Source organism: Carassius carassius, chromosome 20, assembly GCF_963082965.1.
Source record: "Carassius carassius chromosome 20, fCarCar2.1, whole genome shotgun sequence".
Lineage (NCBI taxonomy): Eukaryota > Metazoa > Chordata > Actinopteri > Cypriniformes > Cyprinidae > Carassius > Carassius carassius.
This window is the reverse complement of record NC_081774.1, coordinates 7,120,110-7,144,474: the sequence shown is the minus strand read 5'-3', so window position 1 is coordinate 7,144,474 and position 24,365 is coordinate 7,120,110. Positions and strand designations below refer to the sequence as shown.

Genomic DNA, 24,365 nt, shown 5'->3' with positions numbered 1-24,365 from the left:
ATGTGCAAAACAAGTAGGAAAAAAGGCATGAAGAAGCAAATTAAGTCATAACCGGTAAATGTATATATTCGCCATTGGGGACGTCAGCAAAAATATCACTTGCAAATTATATTTTTGGTCGCAAATGGTACCGTTTTAGGCGCAGCCTGAAGCCTTGATGTTTCAGGGATACTTTAATAAGAGAAGAGACTCTTCTTTTTCTGTAAAGTCTTTGGCTCTACCAACATGGAGGGGCTCCGATAAACAAATACCTGCTGATATATTTCAGTAATATACAGCTTTAAACCTGGAGAGCTCAAAAATGATTTAACAATCAAAATTTAGATCCGTGTTTTGATCTAGATTTATTACTTGATTTTGGAACACAGGCATTGCAGAGGTTTTTTGGCTGATTAATAGTAAATGCTTTCACTACCAAATACAAAAGACAAGGTCTCTGTTAAACTACAAAAGGAAATACTCTCAGGTTGCAGTGTTCAAATGCATGTGTGTCTATGTTTTTGAGTCCATGAAGTTTTAGCATACATACAAAAACACAAGGACTGAGAAACTAAATCCATTAACAGAACCACCCTTCGGCAGAACACACACACCCAAACACCCACTAAAACACACATTCACTCACTCACACACACACACACACACACACACACACCGTGGCTGCAATGCGTCACTGAGAACAAAGCCTGAACAGGAAGACGGAGAAGAGAGAGGGAGAGGATGTGAGATAAAGGAGAAGAAAAGAACAGCAGATGAAAGAGGAGAGAGTATAGAGGGATAAACGGAGCATGAAGGAGAAAAAGGAATCCTGTTACTGCCTTACAGACATTCCTGTTGCCATGGAGACCAGCCCTATAATCTTACATACACACATGAACATGTCAGCATACTTCTGTTTGAACACATCTATAAAAGCTCAGACATACACACGCACTCGTCAAATCAACGCGAAGGCTTGTGCTCTCAGCTGATGTGTAATTGGCTGGTTGCCCTGCCAGTCATACTGTGAGAGCTCTTTGATGTGTTAAGATGACTGCATGACAAAGGCAACAAAAGTGCCGCATTAATCAAAGACAACATTCCCTTATGTTAACCACATCTCCATAGCAACAGCCTGGCAACTCGGCCCACACCAAGAGAGAGTTCTGCATCATAATCAGCAGCACATGCCACAGAAACCTTCTAGAACATTGTTGTGAGCCATTTAGCCCTGAGAACCCTCCAGAACACAGTGCCCGTATTGCAAGCTTGACAATCCAAAAGAATACTGTATTTACCCTACAGCCTTGTAAAAACTCTAAAACCCGGGGTGTGAAACTCAGCTCCTGGAGGGCCACTGTGTGAGAACCCTAAATTTACTCACCTGACTACAAACTTTCAGGCAGGTGTGTTGAAGCTGGATGGAGCTAAACTCTTCTGGAAAGTGGACCTTCAGCTGCTAAGTTTGACAACTCTGCTCTAAAACACTTTGCCTTCCTTACAACTTTGAGAATCAGCTAGAACAGTCCTTACAGAACAAGTTAGAAAAGCAGTTTACTAGACAATTTACTAGAATGTTATTTCTAGCCTTAATCCTTGAGCACTCACTCGAACTCTGTTTCCAGCCTCGAGAGCCCACACAAAAACTGTCCTTACCCTACAGCCTTGAGAACACTAAGAATCAATTAGAACATATTTTTTATGAAACAAATTTGAAAACCACATTGACAGTGGGAACCCTCCAGAAATCTGTCAGTACAGTCTTGAGAATCCACTAAAACATAGTTCCTGTCCTACAGTTTTGAGAACCCTCTAGTACACTGTCTTTACACTATAGCCTTAAGAATCCACTACAATACTTTCCACACCCTATAGCCTTGAGAACCCATTACACCATTGTTTTTACCCTTCAACCATGAAAACCCTTTACACCTTTGTCTTTACCCCACAATCTTGAAAACCAAAACCAGGTACCCAGGAGCAGGGTTGAAAACCTGTTCTAGAGCATGAAGGAAACCTTCTTTCTATAGCCTTAGAATCAACCTCAACCAACAGTCTAGATGGCCTTTTAGAACACTCTCTTCACCCTACAGCCCTAAGACCTTCTAGACTAGAGCACTATACCTGTCCAACAGCACTAAAAAAACATGAGCCATGATAAAGAGATCTAGAGACTTCTGCTTGTACACTGCTTTTTCATTGCATGTTACATTAACACTGAGAAAGGAAAACTGTTCTAAAGGATTCCCAAACCTGCATGCCAGAAACTTTCAGAGTATATATTCACATTTTAACCTTGGGCAGCTACGTTTGCTAAGTAGTTGTCTAGATTTAGGTCATGAAGTGCCTACACACAACTATCCAGAACAAACCAACCATGCAGGAGGAACACAAAAAGAAGACAGAGATGTGGAAAAAAATCAGAAGCTCGCACTGAAATGAAAGACAGGTGCAGTGAACAGATATAGAACCTCAATTTAAGTTCCATTTGCATGCTGTGTGTGTGAGAGGTTCAGAACTGTTGAGGATGCATTAATGCGTGTTTCTTAACTGTGCTTGTTTGGTTGTTTGCTTGTGTGTGTTTTTGCACTCACATTCTGTTTGCCCACTATGTTATGGAAGGGAAGTTCAGGGCTCCATGTTCCCTCCGTGAAGGAAGTGTTAGAGGGTCTGTGATCTGATTGGTTGGTGGAGTCTCTCATGATGTCCTCCGGCAGCGTGAGTAAGCTCTCCTCTGGCTGCTTGATCAGGAAAGTCTCGATGTTATGCCTGCGCAGAAAATCGTTGCGGTCCTTACCGTGACCCTCTTCCACCTCATAATCGCCATTCAGACAGTCTAGAGCCGCTTTAGAGATGTGGATCCTCCTGAGGGGGTTTGAAATTAACTACAGATTCATCTCACACATCCAAAACAAAACACCTTTTTCAAAATGAGAATAAACAAAAACTCAATAAATTTTCTCCCACACAATTACACAAGATTTGAAGGTGTCCATAAAATGCTCACAGCTGAGCATTTTTGAGGGCTAATAGATAATCCCCATTGTACTTCCAAGAGCTTTTGTGTGCACATTTGTGTGTATCTTACCCAGGTATTCCCCCAGACTCCAGTTTGTTGGCTATGTCGACATCCCAAGACCAGACGTCAAATTGCCATTTCCGCAAACCAAGAACTCCGCATAGAACCGAACCAGAGTGGATGCCAATGCGCATGTCTATGTCATGTTTTGTACGTGAGCGCACATACCTAAACATGCAAATACAAAAAGGTTAGGATGGATAGCTAGCTAGCTGTGTTGAAACTCTGTAATGCTGCTGCTAAACAACTGTTGAGCCAGAGTAGTCACACTGAGTTTATAGGCAAGTTGAAGTACACATCATACTATTACTCCTGAACGGGGTAACAGGCAGAAGTAAGTGGCTGTTTATAAAAAGTGGAATCGAGGTCATACTGTCACTGCTGTGTGTGTTGAGTGGTAGTGTGAGTACTGTGATATCTAACAGCACTCACACTAGTGCAGCACACACATACACACCTGCTGAACAAGGGCCTCTCATCTGCCATCTAGTCGGTCTAGTGGCCTCTCTCTGTCATTCATTCACTCACTCACTCACTTTACCTTACTGCAGACATACAGTACTATAGACTTCCATTGTTTTAAATGAATGCTAATAATACCCAATATAGACTTATTCAAATATAACAGCAGATAACAGCCTGTGAAGCACATATTAATGTTAAACAACTCAAATATAACCTGTGAAGCAGATAATAATGTTAAACAACTCAAATGTAACCTGTGAATTAGATATTTCTGTTATGTCTCATTTTGTGCATTCCTTTGCCCAATTTCCAACCTGTAGGAAAGAAGCAAAGCTAATGAGTTCCCTTTACTTGCACTCTTGTCATAACCAGTTGATATGACTTTCTTCAGTGGAAAACTAAAATGAGAAATGAAATAAAATTAAGTAAATGGACTGTTGTTTGAAAAGCTGGGTATTGGAGCCGTCAAGCTTCGAAAAGTTCCATAAATGCATCTTAAAGGATTAGTTCACTTTCAAATAAAAATTTCCTGGTAATTTACTCACCCGCAAGTTTACACTTTTCTTACTTCTGTCGAAAAGAAATTTAGTTTTTTGATGAAAACAATCCAGGATTATTCTGCTTATAGTGGACTGAATGGCTAACAAATGGTTGAAGGTCAAAATCACAGTTTCAGGGCAGCTTCAAAGGGCTCTACATGATACCAGACGCGGAATAAGAGTCTTAACTGGCGAAACGATTGGTCATTTTCTTTTTGTCATTTTGGAGCTTGAATGGCCCCATTCTTTATTCACATTCATTAAAACAATGGAAAATCTTTTGTGTTCCATGCAAGAGGTACAGATTTGGAAAGCTATGCATCTGAGAAAACAATGTCAATTTAATACATTTATGTGTCTTGTGAGCACTAGGGTATTATATGCACATTCATTTTATAGATATATATACTCTACTATGTCAACACTTGTCTCATTTGTGTCTGTTTAAGCAATAAAATGTCTCAGCAATCTGGTCAATAACCTGAGCAATAAAATCTTGCTTTTGGAACATTACATGGTTACTGAAACACTGAATCACTTATTTAGTGTTGGCTAGGAGTATAAAACATGAAATGTCTCATTACCTGATGGTTTTGATCATGCTGAGGCCCATCTCAACACAGCAGTGGGCATGATCCGGTCGAGGCTCGGGAAGGCCAGAAACACAATAATAACAATCCCCTAGTATCTTGATCCTCAGGCAATGATGCTCCTGAGAAGAAAAGGAGAAGACATTTTTACATTTAGTATGACCAACTGTTTTAGGTGCAATATAAATTTTTATATTTAATACAGCTGAATCAATCAAAATACATCAAGTTATCCCAATAAAAGCAATTAAGGGTCAGATCAGGTAGAAATTTATAACCGTAATTTCCCTATAATTTCCACTATAGTCTCTATCTTTTCTAGTTATCTCTCAGCCTGCCAGGTTTTTGTGTAGAGCTCAGAGAGGGTGATAATTTAGGCTGCCACTCACTCATTCGATCTCTCTGAAATCCATTACTCATGCCTACTGCCATATTATTGTCTTTTCACAGCTCAGTAAACGCTGTATGGAGACAGAGTCGTTACGTCCAACTGTCATTTATCAATCGCTAAAACCACCACCTACAGCCTGATTAGCTCTGGACTGGCTCATGATAGCATGCTTGAAGCACTAGTGCTAATCTGCAGGCTAAGTGAAAGCCTTTTGCATAATCAATACCAACCTGTGGGACAATTTAATGGATATGAACACAGAAGCTAGCATTAAATGCTAGTGTAACAACACACTCAAAACATCAACATGACGTAATGTCATTAAAGAACCCATTAAATTAAAACTTGAACATGCTCTTAGTTGGACTGAGCCTTACAGAAAAAGTACTGTGGAAGCACATTAATGGTATCAGATGGTAATACCAAGGTATTTTATATATATATATATATATATATATATATTCACACAACTCATCAAACGTTTGGGGTCGATAATGTAAAATGTTTTTGAAAAAAGGTCTCTTATGCTCACAAAGGTGCATTTATTTGATAAAATACAGAAAAAGCAATAGTATTCGCAAACATTATGACAAATTATAATGTCTTTTTTGAAATATTTTATGTTATTTATTCCTGTGATGTTGAATCTTATAAGCAATCTGTTATGTGGATGGAGGTTGATGAACCCAAAAGCAGACGGAATGCTCTCACAAGATTTATTGAAGACAAAAAACAGAAAACAAAACCCACGAGGGGGCAAAACAAGACAAAAGGCAAAAGCCTGGACTAAGACTTGACGATGACTAAACAGTAACTAACAATTTACATTATACGTTGAACAGAACTCCAGACAAAATACTCACAGCAAGATATCATTTAAGATAGACAGTGACAAAGCTTGACAACAGTTGGCAATATTTGGCAATGAACCGACCCAGGACAGAGACACACAAGGGGTTTATAAAGGGAGGCTAATAATGAACACAACAGGTGAAACAGATACGCTAATAATTACAAAACGAGGATCACAAGGGGGCAGGGTTACATGATGAGACATGACAACGCGAGCACATGGCCAAACAAATGGTCATGTGCTGCACATGAAAACATGGGCCTGTCATGATTCTGCCGCAAGACAAGAGAAAAATCAAGAACAAGATGGCAGGATCATGACACAATCATTACTCCAGTCTTCAGTGTCACATGATCCTTCAGAAATCATTCTAATATTCTGATTTGCTGCCCAAGAATAATTTTTGATTGTTATAAACGCTTTAAAACTGGTGTGCTGCTTAATATTTTTGTAGAAACTGTGATACTTTAAAAGAACACCATTTATTTAAAATTCTAAGGCATTATAAATGTCTTTACTGTCAATTCTGATCAAATTAATGTACACTTACTAAATAAAAGTATTAATAAAAAAGAATATATATATATATATATATATATATATATATATATATATATATATATATATATATATATATATATATATATATATATATTTGAAAGGTAGTGTACCATTAGTAGCAAATGATTACCATACACATATTATACATAGATTTCTTCAGGTCAAATGCTAGATCACACTGCTAGCAACATCAAGGTCATGAATTAGTTTCCAAGGGAACAAACATAGTGATAACACAATATGGTACTGCAATATACAGTAATTCATTGAATATCATGGCATAACCAGGCTGTATGTCCAGAAACATGGCATTTCCGTGGCACAACTTAAAAAATATACCAACTTTTGTCAGATGTTTAGTGTTTCTAATATATATATATATATATATAGTACAGACCAAAAGTTTGGACACACCTTCTCATTCAAAGAGTTTTCTTTATTTTCATGACTATGAAAATTGTAGATTCACACTGAAGGCATCAAAACTATGAATGAACACATGTGGAATTATATATGGAATTATATACATAACAAAAAAGTGTGAATATATATATATATATATATATATATATATATATATATATATATATATATATATATATATATATATATATATATATATATATATATATATATATATATATATATATATATATATATATATAAATATCACTCATTTAGATCATATGTCAAGTAACGAAATGGTTAGATTACATTTCCCTTTAGGCAATGTGAGTCCATAGAAGAAGAATAAAGAGCTAGGGAGAGACAGATAGCAAGAGAGCGAAAAAGATTTCTGTAAGATAATGCTGCTGTAAGACAGGATCATCGGAGTTCAAAGTGTTGTCAAGATGTGGTATGACGCAAGCAATCAAAACCATTACATCTGTAAATGCTGAACGCGACAGCTCAACTGCACAGTTAACCAGCACAGCAATAACCGCCAGGGTTGGGGAGTAACGGAATACATATAGCAGCGTTACGTAATCAGGATATAAATATCCATTACAGTTACATCACAAAACAAAGTATTCAGATTACAGTTACATTTTGTAAAAAGTGGGAATACTATCAGGAATACATTTGTTTCATTTAAAATAAAATAAATGAGTATTTTGAAATAATAACGCTATATTTAACGCTGCTTCATCATAGTTCATGGTTCTGTTGACTCACGTTGACTCGCATGAGCCATCTGCTGGTGTGTTCGCAAATAACACCCTTCTACAATTATTCTCCTCAAATGCGGGATGGGACGCTGCTGGGAAAAATGCTTTCGTGTCTGGAAATTTAAGTTGTTTTGTTTTCAAAGAGTATAAAGGAAATGTGCATGAAGACTTTTGCTTTAACATAGCCTACTCAACCATCTTGAACATGTGCAGGTACGACTAGCATGGAAATCATTTTGTTAAGACTTTTGGAAGATGGCCTGGTGTCAAGAAGGGCAGCAAAGAACCCACTTCTCTCCAAAAAAAACATCAGGGACAGATTGATCTTCTGCAGAAAGTATAGTGAATGGACTGCTGAGGACTGGGGCAAAGTCATATTCTCCGATGAAGCCCCATTCCGATTGTTTGGGGCATCTGGAAAAAGGCTTGTCCGGAGAAGAAAAGGTGAGCGCTACCATCAGTCATGTGTGTCATGCCAAAAGTAAAGCATCCTGACACCATTCATGTGTGGGGTTGCTTCTCATCCAAGGGAGTGGGCTCACTCACAATTCTGCCCAAAAACACAGCCATGAATAAAGAATGGTACCAAGACACCCTCCAACAGCAACTTCTTCCAACAATCCAACAACAGTTTGGTGAAGAACAATGCATTTTCCAGCACGATGGAGCACCGTGCCATAAGGCAAAAGTGATAACTAAGTGGCTCGGGGACCAGAATGTTAAAATTTTGGGTCCATGGCCTGGAAACTCCCCAGATCTTAATCCCATTGAGAACTTGTGGTCAATCCTCAAGAGGCGGGTGGACAAACAAAAACCCACTAATTCTGACAAACTCCAAGAAGTGATTATGAAAGAATGGGTTGCTATCAGTCAGGATTTGGTCCAGAAGTTGATTGAGAGCATGCCCAGTCGAATTGCAGAGGTCCTGAAAAAGAAGGGCCAACACTGCAAATACTGACTCTTTGCATAAATGTCATGTAATTGTCGATAAAAGCCTTTGAAACGTATGAAGTGCTTGTAATTATATTTCAGTAAAACTAAGAAACAACTGAAACAAAGATCTAAAATCAGTTTAGCAGCAAACTTTTTGAAAACTAATATTTATGTAATTCTCAAAACTTTTGGCCACGACTGTACACTTGTAGGCTTAATTTAAAATAGACTAATATGGTTTAAAAAAAAATAAAAAAAATATATATATATATATATATATATATATATATATATATATATATATATATATTGTGTATAAACTATAATCATTTTTACTTATACATGTTAAAGAAATAAAATAATAATAATAAAAGTACAACTGTAATACTAAACTGTATAGCCACTAAATGTCTACATAGCCTTTTATATAAATATATATAGGCCTACATGCTATAATAACTAGATAATGAAATAAGGCACACTTTTTAATAGTTTCAAATAGTTTTTAGAGTTTGTATTAGTATTAACTTTAAAGTCATAGTTTAAAAAAAAAGTACTTAGATATTGCTTTGTTGACTTTATTTACATATGTAACTAAAAGGAATCCAAAAGTAATCAGATTACATTACTTTCATATTGTGGTACTTGGATTACGTTACTGAATACATTTTTAATTAAGTAATTTGTAACTATAACAAAATAAATTTTAAAAACAAACCTCCCAACCCTGCTTACCACACACATGTGACATCTCTGAATAAACACTGCCATCTGAAAAGAAAATGAATATCGCTCATCACGATAATCACTGCTGCAGAATTTAATACAACACCAGGCAGATTCACACAAACATGCGCAAGGATACAAGGATATTTAAATATGACATACTGATACAACCATCTGCAAGCACACATATGCCACATTTGAATATCTGCATTATGCATCAGCAAGCCACTTCATGGTTGGTTAATCTCCAATGATTATTGTACTGACTCATGAATAAGATTATTGGAGAGTTGCAGCACAAGGACAGTGTTTAATATTCTTCATAATGCATTTATATCCTCCTCCATTCTGAGCAATATAACAAAAAACACATTTGTTAAATACACAAAATCAATTTTCCTGTATAAATGTCTGTAAGTAATGTTGTTCTTTCTTCCAAGGGCAGCTATCAAGATTTGCACGAGTTGTTGACAGTTGTACCCTTGCGCTAACACACATACACTCATATATCAATGTCATTAATGCTGGGGACGCGGCCACAACATTTTTATTTATGTGACTTTTGCAACAGGCATTTAGCACATCAGTGCACTGCAGGACATGAGGGACGGTGCGCCGGCACATATTTCATCCTCCTCTGTACTCTAACTGAACTCCAAGATATGCTGGCACTGCCCTTGACACACAAACATAACACTTCTCTTTGTTTCACACATCCTACATCAAATATGTGCAAGTGAAGCAGGAGTGTAACAGCAATTTTCTGAGGTAATCAGCACTGAATTATGTGAATAAAGCACTAAAATAGGCCTACTTTACATAGAAAGGTGTGTTGAATGATAATGATTTAAAGGGATAGTTTGCCAAAAATGAAAATTGCCATCATTTACTCACCCTCATGTCGTTCCAAACCTGTACATCCTTCTCAAGATAACATTCTGTTTGTTTTTTGTCCATAAAATGCAAGTCAACTGGGGTTGTTTTGAACCCCCACTGACTTAAATTGTACGGACAAAAACATTTCTTTAAAATATCTACTTTTGTGTCCCACAGAAGTCAGTCAGACATACAAATACAGTGCAATAAATCAGTGCAGACGATGCCTGGTTAAACTGGATTACAGGACGATAAGATACAAGCATGAGTTTTTGGGCTAAAATGCATAAGTGGATCAAATATTTATTGAATTCTGGAGTATTTAAATTTATAATGGCCATAAATGAAAATGGTTATCAGGAAAGGGGCACAGATAATTATTACAACCTCAATTGTCATAAAATCTAATCAACATAAGAAGGGGAATTTCATTTACATCTTACCCAAACCTCAAGGAGTAACTATGAAATGTTCAAATCACTGGGATTTAGTCTATAGAATAGAACACAAAATGCTGATTGGTTTCCATTAAAGGGGTCATGAACTGCCTTTGTTTTTTTGGTTAATCTGTTCTCTGAGGTCCACTTGTAATGTAAACATGATTTTACATTAAAAAAAGAATAATAATTTAGAACTAATTAGTTACTTTCTGTCCAGTTTTTAACCTCCCTGATCAGAACACTGTTTAAATAGGCATGGTAAGTTCAGAGTCTATTGAATAACCTTTAGGCACTGCTATTACATATTTTGTACCCTAAATGACACTGTGATGTGGCTGAAAGATTGTCATGTATGTGTGTTAGGTCACTTACGTGTGCCAGTCGGTCAAAGCGTGCAAAGAGTTCGTTGAGCATTCGAACGAGTTCCTGAGCAGAGAGTGTGGTGGAAAGATTGGTGAAGCCCTTCACATCAGCAAAGAGAATACTGCACAAAACACACATGCACATAAATCAGCCAGACAAATCACGATTTTCCCAAACATTTCACAGCCAATCTGGGATTTTTAATCTGAGATAAACAGGCAGAACTTAAAAATATAATAAAAAATATAATAAATATACAATACAGCTAACTGTACTGATAAGTTTAAATATACTAGCTATACAAGCTTTTTTATGAATTAATCAGATCAAAAAGTGATAGCAAAAGCTTTCATAATGTTACAAAAGATATCTATCTCAGATATATACTGTTCTTCTGAACTTTCAGTTTATCCAAAATCCTTAAACAAATTGAAATTAATAAAATCACAGCTTCAGAAAAAATGTCATCGCTGTTTTTACTGATTTCTGATCAAATAAATGCAGCCTTGGTAAGCAGTGAAACCTTACTGACTCTAAAAATGTAAACAGTAGTGTACCTACACAAATAAACTTATGTTTACAAAATTATGCTGCAGAACATGGCATTTGCATAAATTTCATGTTAAGAACAGATTTACATTAAATGTTTTTTTTATGACAATACATGTATTCTGTCTGTGATTACTATGAATATATTTATGTTATTGCATATAAAGGCCTATTATATAAAATAATTTAGTAAATAGTGTAAAAAAATAAGGGTGAACCATTAAAAATGGCCAAAATGGCTTCATTTAGGCTCAAATGGCCATGGACTGGCATTTTTAGAGCCAATTTGGTGCTCTTATGGTGACTGACTGTGCTTTGCTGGGCTACTTGTTTGGGTTATAAAAGAGAGTGACTCAGCCATAATCAAGAATGACAGAGCCATAACAGTGGGCGACCGAGCCTAAATGGTGGATGACTGATTCAATTCCATTTGACTCTCTTTTATTCTATCCATGATGACTGTACCACAGTGGAATAAATTACCTCACGTTCTCATAGCGGTGAATGTAGATACGGTGAAACTGGTGCTGTAGGTTCTCGTCCTCCACATTGGTCATGTCATTAATCATCTCCAGCACTACAAAGCGTGGCAGCACCGACAAGACCAGACGCTCCTAACACAGGTGGAGCATAGGTAAAGTGCTTCATTAAACATGGACTTAAATCATTCAGTCACTGAATGCACACGTACACAAACAAAAACATAATTTTCATATTATACACATCGATTCCCTTTTTAGTTTCAACCTGTTCAACAATTCAACTAGTTTACCAGTCTTAACTTTAAACCACTTCCAAATTATAAGGTAATTAAAAAACAGTTTGTTGTATTATTTTATTATTTAAACCAACATATTACAATGTGACACAGTTTCCTTTTGGTGCAATAACAGCTTCAAGTCAAGTCAAGTGTTGGTTCCCTTAATGGTTCACCAGTCAATCAAATAACCCCGAGCGTCCAGCGCACAGGGCTAAATATAAATGCATAGCAGTCTCTAACATAATTTCCCCAAAATTTAAAGGTATTTAAAATTCAGTTCAACCTGCTTTTACAAAACACTGTAAAGAACATACGGTACGATTGCCAAATACGTTAAATCTGAAGTGTGTAATTTTTCATAACTAAAATTAATTGCAAAAAATATTTTTTTCAAGCAGATTTGACAAACAGTTCCCAGTCTTCCACTGGTTGGACTCGAAAACCATGCCATTGGTTGAGCCAATATTGTATTGCTGGGCTGGTCAGATGCATAAAGAAACAGCAATTACAGCATTTACACTTTTTATTAGATATATCACTAACAGCTGCCTCTCCACATTAGTTTGGCTGAGGTAGGAGAAAGTATTTTCAAATATCAAAAAATTACACACCTCAGCTATAATTCACCTTTGTAACGCTGCATGGATAAAGACCAGGCACTGCAAATATGCATTCAGAAAGCAAGAGTTTGTACTCTAACCACTGGCTGGGCTAAAAGCAGGGGCAATTTGGATAGATGGGCATACAAAAGAAGAGGAAATGCAAACACACATACACACACAGTGGTACCAGCATGGGCTCCACTTGACTGGCAAATAAAACCCACTTCAGCAAACAGCCGGAGAGCTCTCAGAGAAAGAGATGGGTGGGGGAGGGTGGAGATGGAGAGAGATTCCCTAAGGAGTCTCGAAACCTTTCTACACTAGCCTTCTGTCCCTATGAGATGCTGTTCTCATCTTTAAATCAATTACTCTCACCCACTGCAGCCCATTGCTGGTGAAGAAGTGTGATACAGCAACATTACGTTTGTGCATGAGTGTGCACACTTTTAAAAGGTTGGGGTCAGTCAGATTGTTTTGGAAAGGTACTTAATATTTTTCAGGTATTAAACTAATCAAAAGTGACAGTAAATAGATTTATACTATTTCAAAAGATTTTTATTTCAAATAAATGTTGTTCCTTTGAACTATTTAAAAAAAAAAAATCTGACAGCACAACTGTTTTTACATTGATAATAACCAATGTTTTTTGTCAATGATGATAGTTGAATGGATGGCGGTGGCCAATACAATGCCAATGTGAAACAGAATTCAAGCAAATTCCTAGCAAAGACTTATACAATTATTTGTTTAAATTTAAAAACAGAAATGGTTTACCCTTCAATGACAAAGCTGCTGGCAGAATAAAAGACAGTTAACAAAATTGTCAAATAATTAATTGATTAAATTAATTAAATTAATTGGTCTGTATGACTGTATAGTACAGTCTAACACTAGAAGTAATTGGTATAATTGGCCAGAAAGTATGGTTAGCATTGCAATTTGTTGATGATGTTACTTTGTTTACCACACGTACAATATACTTACACATCTTGGAAACATCCTGAAGTACATGAGCCACAAACACGTGTCACGCGAGTGTGTGTAAAGGAAACTTTTTTTAAAGTTTGCAGACACTAACCTGTCGCTGGTTCTCGGTCTCCAGGCGAAGACGTGCCTCGATGCACCTGCGTGTCTCCAGAAAGGCCTGGCGCTGGGCGCGGTCTGACAGGTAGCTGATAAACATCCCTGCAGTGTTTATACATAAGAACAGCAGCACCTGAGCTAACAGCTGAAGAGAGAGAGAAGAAAAACAGAGAATTTTACCAACCTTAAGCAATTAGAGAGCTAAACTGCAGGTGAAACTACTCTACATCCATTTATCAGGTGTATATGACCATATGTGGAATTTTACACTGGAAACTCAAACACAAAAACAGCATAAATATTGTCCAAAAAAAGTATTATTTAGAAACATTAGCTAATGGCGATTGAATTTAAAAAAATTCCAGCAATAAATAAGCTGAATTTTTACTAAAAATATATTTTTGGCATTATGACAATGGGATAATTTTGCTGTTTGCTGTTCACTGTGCAGTGCCAGCTTTATCGTGCAAGATGAACCTGCACACTGACTCGAACAAGTAGAGAAAGAGTGGTTTTGTCCTATTTTGGTGGATTAATGTAAATAATATTTCCTCATTTAGCAGATACCAGCCACTGCCAAATAAGTTTATTTACTCGCCAAAGGCTTTTTTTTTCTTTTGCATTTGGCAAGTGTATATTTCAGACCCTGAGTATAAGCATACAAGACAAGAGAAAAATACTTAAATGCTTATTTTAATTTAAATGCAATACTATTCCCTAGGAGATGGAAGCTAAATGTCATCTTTCCCTCTATTTCACACAAATACACACAGAGACACACATGTGCATACATAATTGCACATTAACGTGAAATTAATAAATGTCAGTCATATACTGGAGGCAGAGTACAATATTTTACAGTAAATAAGCATACTATTATTTTAAATGTACTCATTTAAAAGCAAAAGCAAAGAGGTTTAAAAAAAAGTGTCTTGTGTGTTCACTTTTCAGGTCCAATTTTTTAACTGTTAACTGTGTGTCACGCTGCCTGGTCTCTGTTTCCCTGAGTCTCCACTAGTGGTCTCACTTCCCCATAGGCACCTCACCGTAGGCACTACAATTCCCTCAAAGCCTTTTTCCCTTCATCACAGTAATTGCACTCCTGTTAATTGCACTCAGGTGTCTTCACTTGATAGTCATTACCCTGCCTATATAATCCGGTCTGTTTCCATTTGTTTTCATGGAGTCCTTTCATTCCGTCACCCTGTTTCCTCGCCTTCCGAGGGTCCTCGTCTTCCGAGTTTTCTGTTCCCTTTCCTGTTCCTTCCCTGTTTGTTTATTTTTGGATGGATTTATGGTTTTGACACCTGCTTGTTGGATGCTGATTTGGATTACCCATTAAAACCCACACTGTAATTGGATCTCTCATCTCCTGTGTTTCCCAGGGTTCCGATCGTAACACTGTGTCACTGTTTAGATTCTTAAATTCATAAGAATTTCATACACACTTATTTGGCTATTTTCTTTTGAGGAATCTGTCAAAATATTTTGAGTCTATATAAAGCTAAAAGCATGCTGATTTTCCAGTGCGGGTTTTTGTCTTCCTTGCATATCTTATGCACAACTAAATTAGAACTGAACAAACAAAATCACATTTACAAACATGTCACTTACTTCAAGTTATTTGCATGTTTTAGCTTGAAAAAAATAATAACATGAATTATCCTTTAGGCAATAGCTGTTCTCCTACCATGCATTTCCAATTGCTTTCCATTTTCTGATTTGCTTATTACAACCCAGTAGAAACCAAGCGAAAAAACCAAGGAGTTGTTCAGCCTTTCCACTAGGGGGAGTCACAGAGGTCAGAGAAAATTGGGGATTGATGCCAAATCGACACAACATGTTTAAGATGTTGAATCTGGATTAAACCAGTTAGCCCTCTGAAATCAATAAGGTATCAAATATACTGAATTTCTAATAAATTCAGACACATTTTCGTGTAAGACTGACAGTTAGGCCAAAAAAATAAAAATAAAACCTTGATTAAAGCCTTTCTAAAATTGTAATCTCCAGAATAATTGGCTAGCTGCTAATACATTTCCTGGGCTCAACAGAGTGAATATATTGTATTTACAAGGTACAATTAGTGTCTAATTAGGCAGTTTTGATTTTATATCAAGATTATATACAGTCACCAACGACATAAGATACACTCTCTCTGTTTTTCCATTAAAGTAGCCACCGAAGCATAACAAAAATGTTATATACACAGAGGTGCATATTTATATTTAGACAAACACTGTTAGTTTACTGCATTTGGAACATATACTGTCATGCCTCTCAGAGGAATCCAAAAATACACATGCTTTACCAAACATGTCGTGAAATCTCCAGAGAGTATGATGTAACCACCTGCAATAATTAACACTCTAAAACAATCACTGCAGAAACATGTTTAAGCATGTCTCCGCACCTATTACTACAAAAGCCTCACAGGCATTTGTGTGTGCGTGTGTATGTGTGCAGGTCAGTGAGATACATCCCTCATGGGAATATAAATTTTATGACTGATTAACGAGCCCCCCCATCCTTTACAGTTTCAATTACTGCAGTTTTTTTGTCCTGCGGGGGCATTAAAGGGCTGCCATTTCAGACAGAGGCCCTAATTAATATACAAGCCCTCCAGTACACACACACATACTGTACACACACACACAAACACAGCAGAATGAATGCAGTAAACATCATCAACATTCAAGAATCAAGCTAGCATGCAAATTTACTCAAATATGACTTTAATAATTGTAATCTTTGCCGTTTGTGATTGTAAATGATATTTACAAACACGTAAACAACACCAGCATGCACTTTAGCAACGTGTGTGTAATAATACACAATAGCACACACACAGAGGTCAGTGATGTGGACAGTTTTAATAGGAAAGCTCATTATTTCAGACTTTTCCTATTCAGATCACTGACCTTAAAAAACATAATCTCACATTGCACAAATCCCTCTCCACATATGAAAACACGAAGTCTACAGATTAATGAAGATGAGCCTTTGTGCATTTCTTAAAATATTACTTTTAACCAATAACCATATACATGGTCAGTTACTCTTTTTAGCTTTACAGTTATCTACAGATTTTCCCGATGTCATTTTAATACATTTTAAATCAGTTCCCCAAAGATGTAGTTCATCACAGTAGCTATGATCCACTCACAAACAGAAAGTGTCAATAATTTTGAACAATGTATTTTTTAAACATAAGAAATATCTGTTTGTGAAATGTTTTTGCATATAACATATGGAGGCCAGTTTCTGAATAAAAAAGGGTAACTGTGACAAAGTTGTGACAAAAGACAAACTTTTTTTGTGAAGTATAAGGTTGTTAAAGTTTTGTGAGGTATACTTATGAGAAAAGATCAAAATATTTGTAAGACATAAGACTCAATTATGAGAACTAGTCCCAACTGTTAGACACAAAGTTTTTATTATAAGAAATACTCTCAAATGTGAGATATGGATTTGCAACTGTAAAATATAAAGGTGCAATTATGAGAAGAAAAGTCCTGATTGCAAGATATCAAATCCAAAATGTTAGATGTAAAGTTGCAATTATGAGAAACAGTCCCAATTGTGAGATATAAAGGTGAAAGTAAGAATAGGTTTCTACAGAAAATAGTGCTTCTGCTACCTTTATTTAAAATAAATGCCATTTGGATTGGTATTTTACTTATGAAATTATATTAATTTCTATGTGCAACATAAATATGAAAGTATGTTTTGGAGCCATTGTACACTTCATACAGAGAGAGGGAGTGTGTGTGCATGTGTGTGCCCATCAGCTAAACACAGCAGGAGAATTAACTTTACAGTTAAATCACTTACTTTTAAATCAATGCTTCAAAGCAGACACACACACACAGTGCACTTCAACTAGTCTTTAACACCATAATCACAGTGCTATCCATCAGCATGCCAGTGGAAATTGTTAAGAGTGATTGACTCCTATTGACTGCAGCAAATAAAATAAAAATCACAACTACATAGTGGCTCATAGACCAACAGATCTAATGAAACTGTTAATATCAACATTTTACTCCAGCCAGAGAGTCTTCGCCATGCTGAGGAGCAGAACTGAGATTTAATTAACACTCCATTTAATTACTGGGGTTGATTACAGTTGTAAAATGCTGCCTCTGAGATTTCCAATAGATGGGCTGCTGTCCACTGATAATTCAGCCAGTGAGCAGAAACATTACGATGACCAATTGATAAACTTTATTTTTTTAAGTGGTGTGTTGCAGCCAGTCTCTATGGAGCATCTAAGCAAATATGCACTTTGGGAATAACAGTTTTTTACTCACCCTTAGGCCAACCAAGACATAGATCACTTTGTTTCTTTATCGCATTATATAGCATTACATCACTTGATCACCAATGGATCCTCTGCAGAATAAGATGCCTTAAGAATGAGAGTCCAACAGCTGATTAAAAACATCACAACAATCCACAAGTAAAGCAGATGACTCCAGTCCATCAATTAACATCTTGTGAAGTGAAAAGCTGTGTGTTTGTATGAAAGAGATTCATCATTAAGGCATTTGAAGTTAAAACTTTCAATCTATACAAAATGTGTGTCCATTCTGTCACCCATAATATTGCTTCCTCCAACAAACAAAGTCAAGCCCTTGTTGTCATCTCACATCCAAATCCACTGACACACTTGTTTAGAACTGTTTTGTACTATTTCCACTTGCTTGATCTGTGCATATTTCTCTCCTGATGCAGATGAATGACATTTTCACTGGAAAAATCAATATTATGAATAGAGGTCTCATGTTTTACCCTTGAACCAATGGTTTTAAATTCAAAATGTATTTTAAAACTTTTTTTTTTAATTCATAAAACATGAACTAATATACTGGAGTCATGTTTTTCCCAGTTGTTTTGACTCTCATTATGATGGCACCTATTCACTGCAAAGGAGCCACTGGTGAGCAAGTGCTGCTAAATTTTTCTAAATATGTTCTTAGATGTGAGGTGTGTTTGAGTAAACTTATAGCAAATTTTCATTTTTGGATGAACTATTCCTTTAAACCCCACAACATTTTCCCCTAACAGCTAAGTCCTTTAAGTGCTATACAGAAGACGAAGAGCACTTTTACTAATTTTATTCCCAGAACTTTTCACTGATGCGGTCAGGGTTAATCACAATCTATTTAAAATGACTGTAATGGTAAGAGTAGATGCTTTATTTAGTTTGATTATTCAGTCTTTTAATTAAATGATAATTGGTGTTTTAATTCCACTGGAAATGTTTCCTGAGAGGTTACTAACTATTATATATATATTATTATATTAACACAGTATTTAGATTCAAAACAGTATTTAGATTCATTTTGAACAGTAGAGTCTACTTTTATCCATCACTCATTGTGTCATTGTTGTGTCACATTAAATATTACTGAGCTCTATTATGAAGCCAAAAACTCAACACTGCATTTCCATTCTGGCTTTCTGCCATTTCTTTAATGTAAAACCAGGATGATCCAGCTTTCTTGCTGGAAGCTGTTGAGGTCTGTCTCAGATATTTTCCCTAATCAAACCTGATGCATCGGACCGTTACCTACTAATCCAGATCGTGTGGCCCTCTACAGTGTAATACTGATCTCAGGACAACTGTACACTGTCATTGTAAGCAGCAGCCGATTGTTCTGAAGGTTTTGATTACACGGCACGACCATCTACAGTGTCAGCAATCAAGTGCTAGATTGAAAAATACATTATTAATCACTCAGACATAGAAACTTTTAATTGACCAGGCAGCCTGCTGTTATTGATCTCTGTACATGTGTGGAAATCTCCATGAGCAAAATGGACCATAAATGTGTTCTGTGTGTACTCACCGTACACAAAGTGTGTACAGTAAAGTTTCTGCACACTGGATATTGTGTCATAGGCTTTGCTAGACCCCATTTATTTAATCTAACCCTCCTCAAATCTGTACCAAATTCAGCCTTTTTAAAAATATGTGACGTTTTCTAAAAAAAACTGCAGCTGCAGCAAGCTGTCTAAAGTTATTTTACTCCGAATCCTTTGCTTAAACTAAACTTTGTTATATTAAGTATCATCTTTCCCTCAAGTCAATAGCAGATCACGGCATATGTAGGGCAATACTCGGCACGGAGCGCTGCCTCCACAAACAGTGCTCTACTTCTCTGTTCAACAAAACAAAATACGACAAAAGATGCTACCTTTAGCTATATGAAAAATATTAGCATATATATTTTGGACCCTAATGTCACACTTAAAGTCTGGATTTCATTGTATTAGATAGAAAATATTGAACCAAGTCATATCTGCAAACAAATTAATTTTTTTTATGTTTTTAATAATTTTTAACCAATTGCTCTCAAGGGCATTTTTAGTGGATGAAGTCAGCTGATGAATTTCATTGTCTTAACAATATACTATAATAATAACATGTATACTATAATAATGGCATGTACCATATATATATGATAGGTCTGTAATCACTATTATTATTATTCTTTTTTTTTTACATTAATACTTTTATTCAGCAAGGATGCATTCAATTGAACAAAATGTAATAAAATAAATTGTCACAGTTTCCACAAGTATTAAAAAAAGCTTTTTTCAACACTGATAATAATAAGAAAATTTGGCTTTACAATCACAGAAATAAATTAAAATGTTAAATATTTTCAAATAGAAAACAATTATTTTAAATTGTAATAATATTTCACAATATTACTGTTTTACTGTATTATTGATCAAATAAATGCAGCCTTGCAGTGAGCACAGAATATTTTAAACTATTTTCTTTTTTAATTTACTAACATGATATATACATATGTATGTGTGGGTGTATTTATTGCCAGTCAAGCAAGATTTGAACTCGCAACCTCTCATACTGAAAGCAGGAAATACTCTTCTGACCCACATCAACACCCTGCACTTTATCTATCGACAATCTGTCCTGCTGCACACAGCACTCTCACACTAGTCTGATGGAGTTTGTGAAGTGCCTTATAAATGATTGATGGAGACCCTGCATGAGTTTCCATAAACCCAGAGAAAGCACAAGAAAGCAAACGCATGCTAACTGACGTCCATCTTACCCAGGCACTGACGACATTCTACATTCGTAGCACTGAACACCGAAGCAGGTGTGCAGTCAGGTCTGAGGGTGTGTGTGTGTGTGTGAGCATGTCCTGCAGGATGAGCAAAAGAGAGGGAAACAGAGATGGGAAACGAAGAGAGGCTGGCAGACAAGTGTGTGAGTCAGAGAGCCCTTCTCCATATCTCCCTCCCACGCTTGCTATTTTTACAGTCTACCTCACGGCATCTTCGACCACTGCTTGGACATACACACACACACACACACACATTTTGGGGTATGATTGACTGAGTTTGGCTATTTTGACCTGAATCTGCATACAGACATCTGGATCTGGCCTAAATCTGTGTGTGAGAGGACACCAAACAACTGTCTGTCTGCCTCTCTCTGCTGTGATCACAGTGAATAATTTTTGCACACTATAATTAACTTGCATGGCTTCCTGTCTCCTCACTGTTGCGTTTGTCTGTGTGCTGGTTTTTGTGTACAGCACATTCGCTTGTCTGTGTACAGTGTGTGTGTGTGTGTGGGGGGGGGGGGGGGGTCTGTGTTTGTGTGCAGGTGAAAGCCACAAAATAACTGCAGTGCCACTATGACTCAATTTAAATGTGATATGATCACATGTGGAGTGGAATGACTTCAGGTCATCTTGTCATTTAGAATCTCTTAGCATCTGACAGAGAGAAAAAGAGGCTTTGCTGATCGGTACACAAACACATGCAACCATGTCAATGCAATGTATAAGGGATAGTTCACCTAAAAATACAAATCATATTGACCAAAACCTGTATGAACACTGTGGAGCACAAAAGAAGAAATGCTGAAGAACACTGGTGTCCAAACTACTTTGAAACCCATTGACTTTAAATGTAAAAAGACATTTTTCAAAATATCTTTTTTTGTGTTCCACAAGAAAGCAATGTATGTTTTTATTTTGTGTGAACTATTCCTTTAATTCTCTCATATTTTAGTAATTTTTGTTTTTGTAAATATACACTATTTGTTTTGCAAATATGTCTTTATAAATATATGTGAAGAGCTCACAATGCTCAAGCTCTCATCAGATGTTACTAAAATGTGTAAGTGACTGCAGTGCTCTAATATGACTGCTTTGCCGCATTCACAAGCTATTATTGACCTTTAGTGACCTCTATAAAATTTAAACCGCAAAAACAAGCCGTTAGTATCAGACAACAACACGACGCAGTCTGCGAAGAACGACCTTATAATGTCACTTTCAGCACCACGTTGGATGGACAGCAACCGTTGCGCTTTGGTTAAATGCCTCGAGCACAGGAAACATCCAGTGTTGCACCCAAACTTGGCATGATACAATATCACATTTCTCTGTCTCACCTGATTCGTGGAGATCTGTGCTCGAGGGGGCACCAACAGCTGGATCGCGATGTGCAGCGCGGAGGTCAGCAGTCCCGCCACGATGGCCCAGGTGAGAGGCAGCGGCAGCATGCTGTAGGTAGCAAAGAGCGTGAAGAGCACGTACCCTATCCCATCCCCGAGCAAACCGTAGCCCAGTCCCGTCGCGAGGATCTGCGTGGCCATGGCGACCCAGGTCACCGCTCCGCTGTACTGCAGGTAACCGTGCGAGCTTGTGTCTTTGCGTACCACCACCAGAGCGCAGATGACCACCTCGATGCCCGTGAAGAAGCCGAGCAGCATTCCTTTGATCGGGTCCATCGGTGTGGACGCCAGGGTCAGGTGCAGCACGAGCAGGGTCAGCTTGGTCACCACGTCCAGAATGTTCATGACCACCACCGACTTCCGTCGCTGGCCCAGGAAGTAGCGCTGGTACAGGCGCTCGAGGTCCCTGGACTTGAAGGCGTAGCGCAGCGTGGGGAAGATGACCCCGCGGTACGTGTAGCCCCAGCTCAGAAAGAAGTCGGAGTTGCTGGGCGCGCAGTCGATCTGCAGGAAACCCAGGTCGCTGCTCGAGCGCTCGGGGAAGACTTTAGTACCGCCGTTATTGTGCCGGTCGCTCACCGAAGTCCTGCCGGCGGACTGCTTGCGCGAGCCCTGCGCGTGAGGCTCGTCCGGTGAGACGGGTTTAGGGCTGTGCTCGTGAATGAAGCGCTGCTCGGTGATGTGTCGCACAGCGTTCTGCCACAGCAGGCGCTTCGGTCGGTTCCCGTTGTTGTTGCTGGGGGTCTTGTTGATGGTGTACAGCTCCTCGCTCGCGCTGGAACAGCGAACCTCAGACAACTCCATTGTTCCTAACGCGGTTCTATTTACCCACGCGCGTTCCTAGAACAGAGACAGCGAAGACGAGCAGGTGTGTGAGAGGAAGAATGAAGGCGAACCGAACGGAGAGTGGAGAACGCATCGGGACAAGGAGACTGGTCCCACGGCAGCTGCCGCTCATCATCATACGTCTTGTCCTCCGTGAACGTCAGAGCGATTCGGTTGCGCTGGCTCGTGCCATTTGGCTGCGCAGCGCTACAGCATGGCATGCGCCCGCTGGCATGCTGAAAAACAGAGCATCTTAACGCGGTCTGACGAAGAAAATGCCCCCCGTTGTCTGCGCTGCCGCAGAAAGTCTTGGTGTGGCTCTTTTCTCTTTAACGTAACCAAAGTGCACATACAATGTTAAGAGTCCTTTTCACAACGCCATACCGCGGTACAGTCCAGTCTTTTACTATATGTGCGTCTTCTGTGGTATGTTTTCCCCTTAAGAACTGTCTTCAGGAATCTTTCTCATATCCAGAAGTTAGGTTTTGGGTTGGATGGGTGTCGAGAAGACATTCCTCTTTGTCAGTTTTGGGGGTCAGCACAACCGATCACGAAGGACATGGAGTGATGAAATCCAAGAATAATATCACATAAAACAAACAAACAAGCAAGCGAGCAAGCATAAACTACAGAAATGTTTGTATCAGTCAGTGATGATTCAGAAGGCTTCTGTGATGTTATACAGAAGCATTCAGTGCGTCCGCGCTCATCTGGTGGAGATGGTATTTACACTGAGCTAAAGAGAGAAGGGAGGTGTGTGTTCGTGTGTGTGTGACTTAGTCCTCCCGACGTCACGAGCTCCTTGCCTCTTTTTCCTCCCCGTGCGCAGCTTTTGTTTCGAGCACCACAGAAGAACGCGCGCTGTCAGGACAGTGGGGGGAACACGAAGCATTTAAGAAAATAATTGATCCTATGTTTGCGTTCAAAAACAGAAAATAGACCAGTTTAACCAAAACCAAAATGAACACTGAAATGATTATTCATTTATTATTAATAATATATACTATAGGCATAAATAATAACAATAAAACTATAGAATAACCTATGGCTCCTCTTTGCACAGAAAGCCATAA

The 24,365-nt window shown here is 37.8% G+C and overlaps 1 protein-coding gene across 1 annotated transcript; it reads right to left on the bottom strand.

Annotated features, from left to right (window-relative positions):
• Positions 1 to 2,470: 2,470 nt before the first annotated feature.
• Positions 2,471 to 24,146, bottom strand: LOC132096184 (adenylate cyclase type 8-like). The gene is made up of 7 exons (XM_059501424.1): positions 22,405 to 24,146; positions 13,954 to 14,103; positions 11,997 to 12,127; positions 10,974 to 11,085; positions 4,647 to 4,774; positions 3,068 to 3,226; positions 2,471 to 2,844 (listed from the first exon to the last, which is right to left on the bottom strand). Exons 1-7 carry the CDS (start codon positions 23,269 to 23,271, stop codon positions 2,526 to 2,528), a joined length of 1,866 nt encoding a protein of 621 aa, XP_059357407.1. The 5' UTR covers positions 23,272 to 24,146; the 3' UTR covers positions 2,471 to 2,525.
• Positions 24,147 to 24,365: the final 219 nt, after the last annotated feature.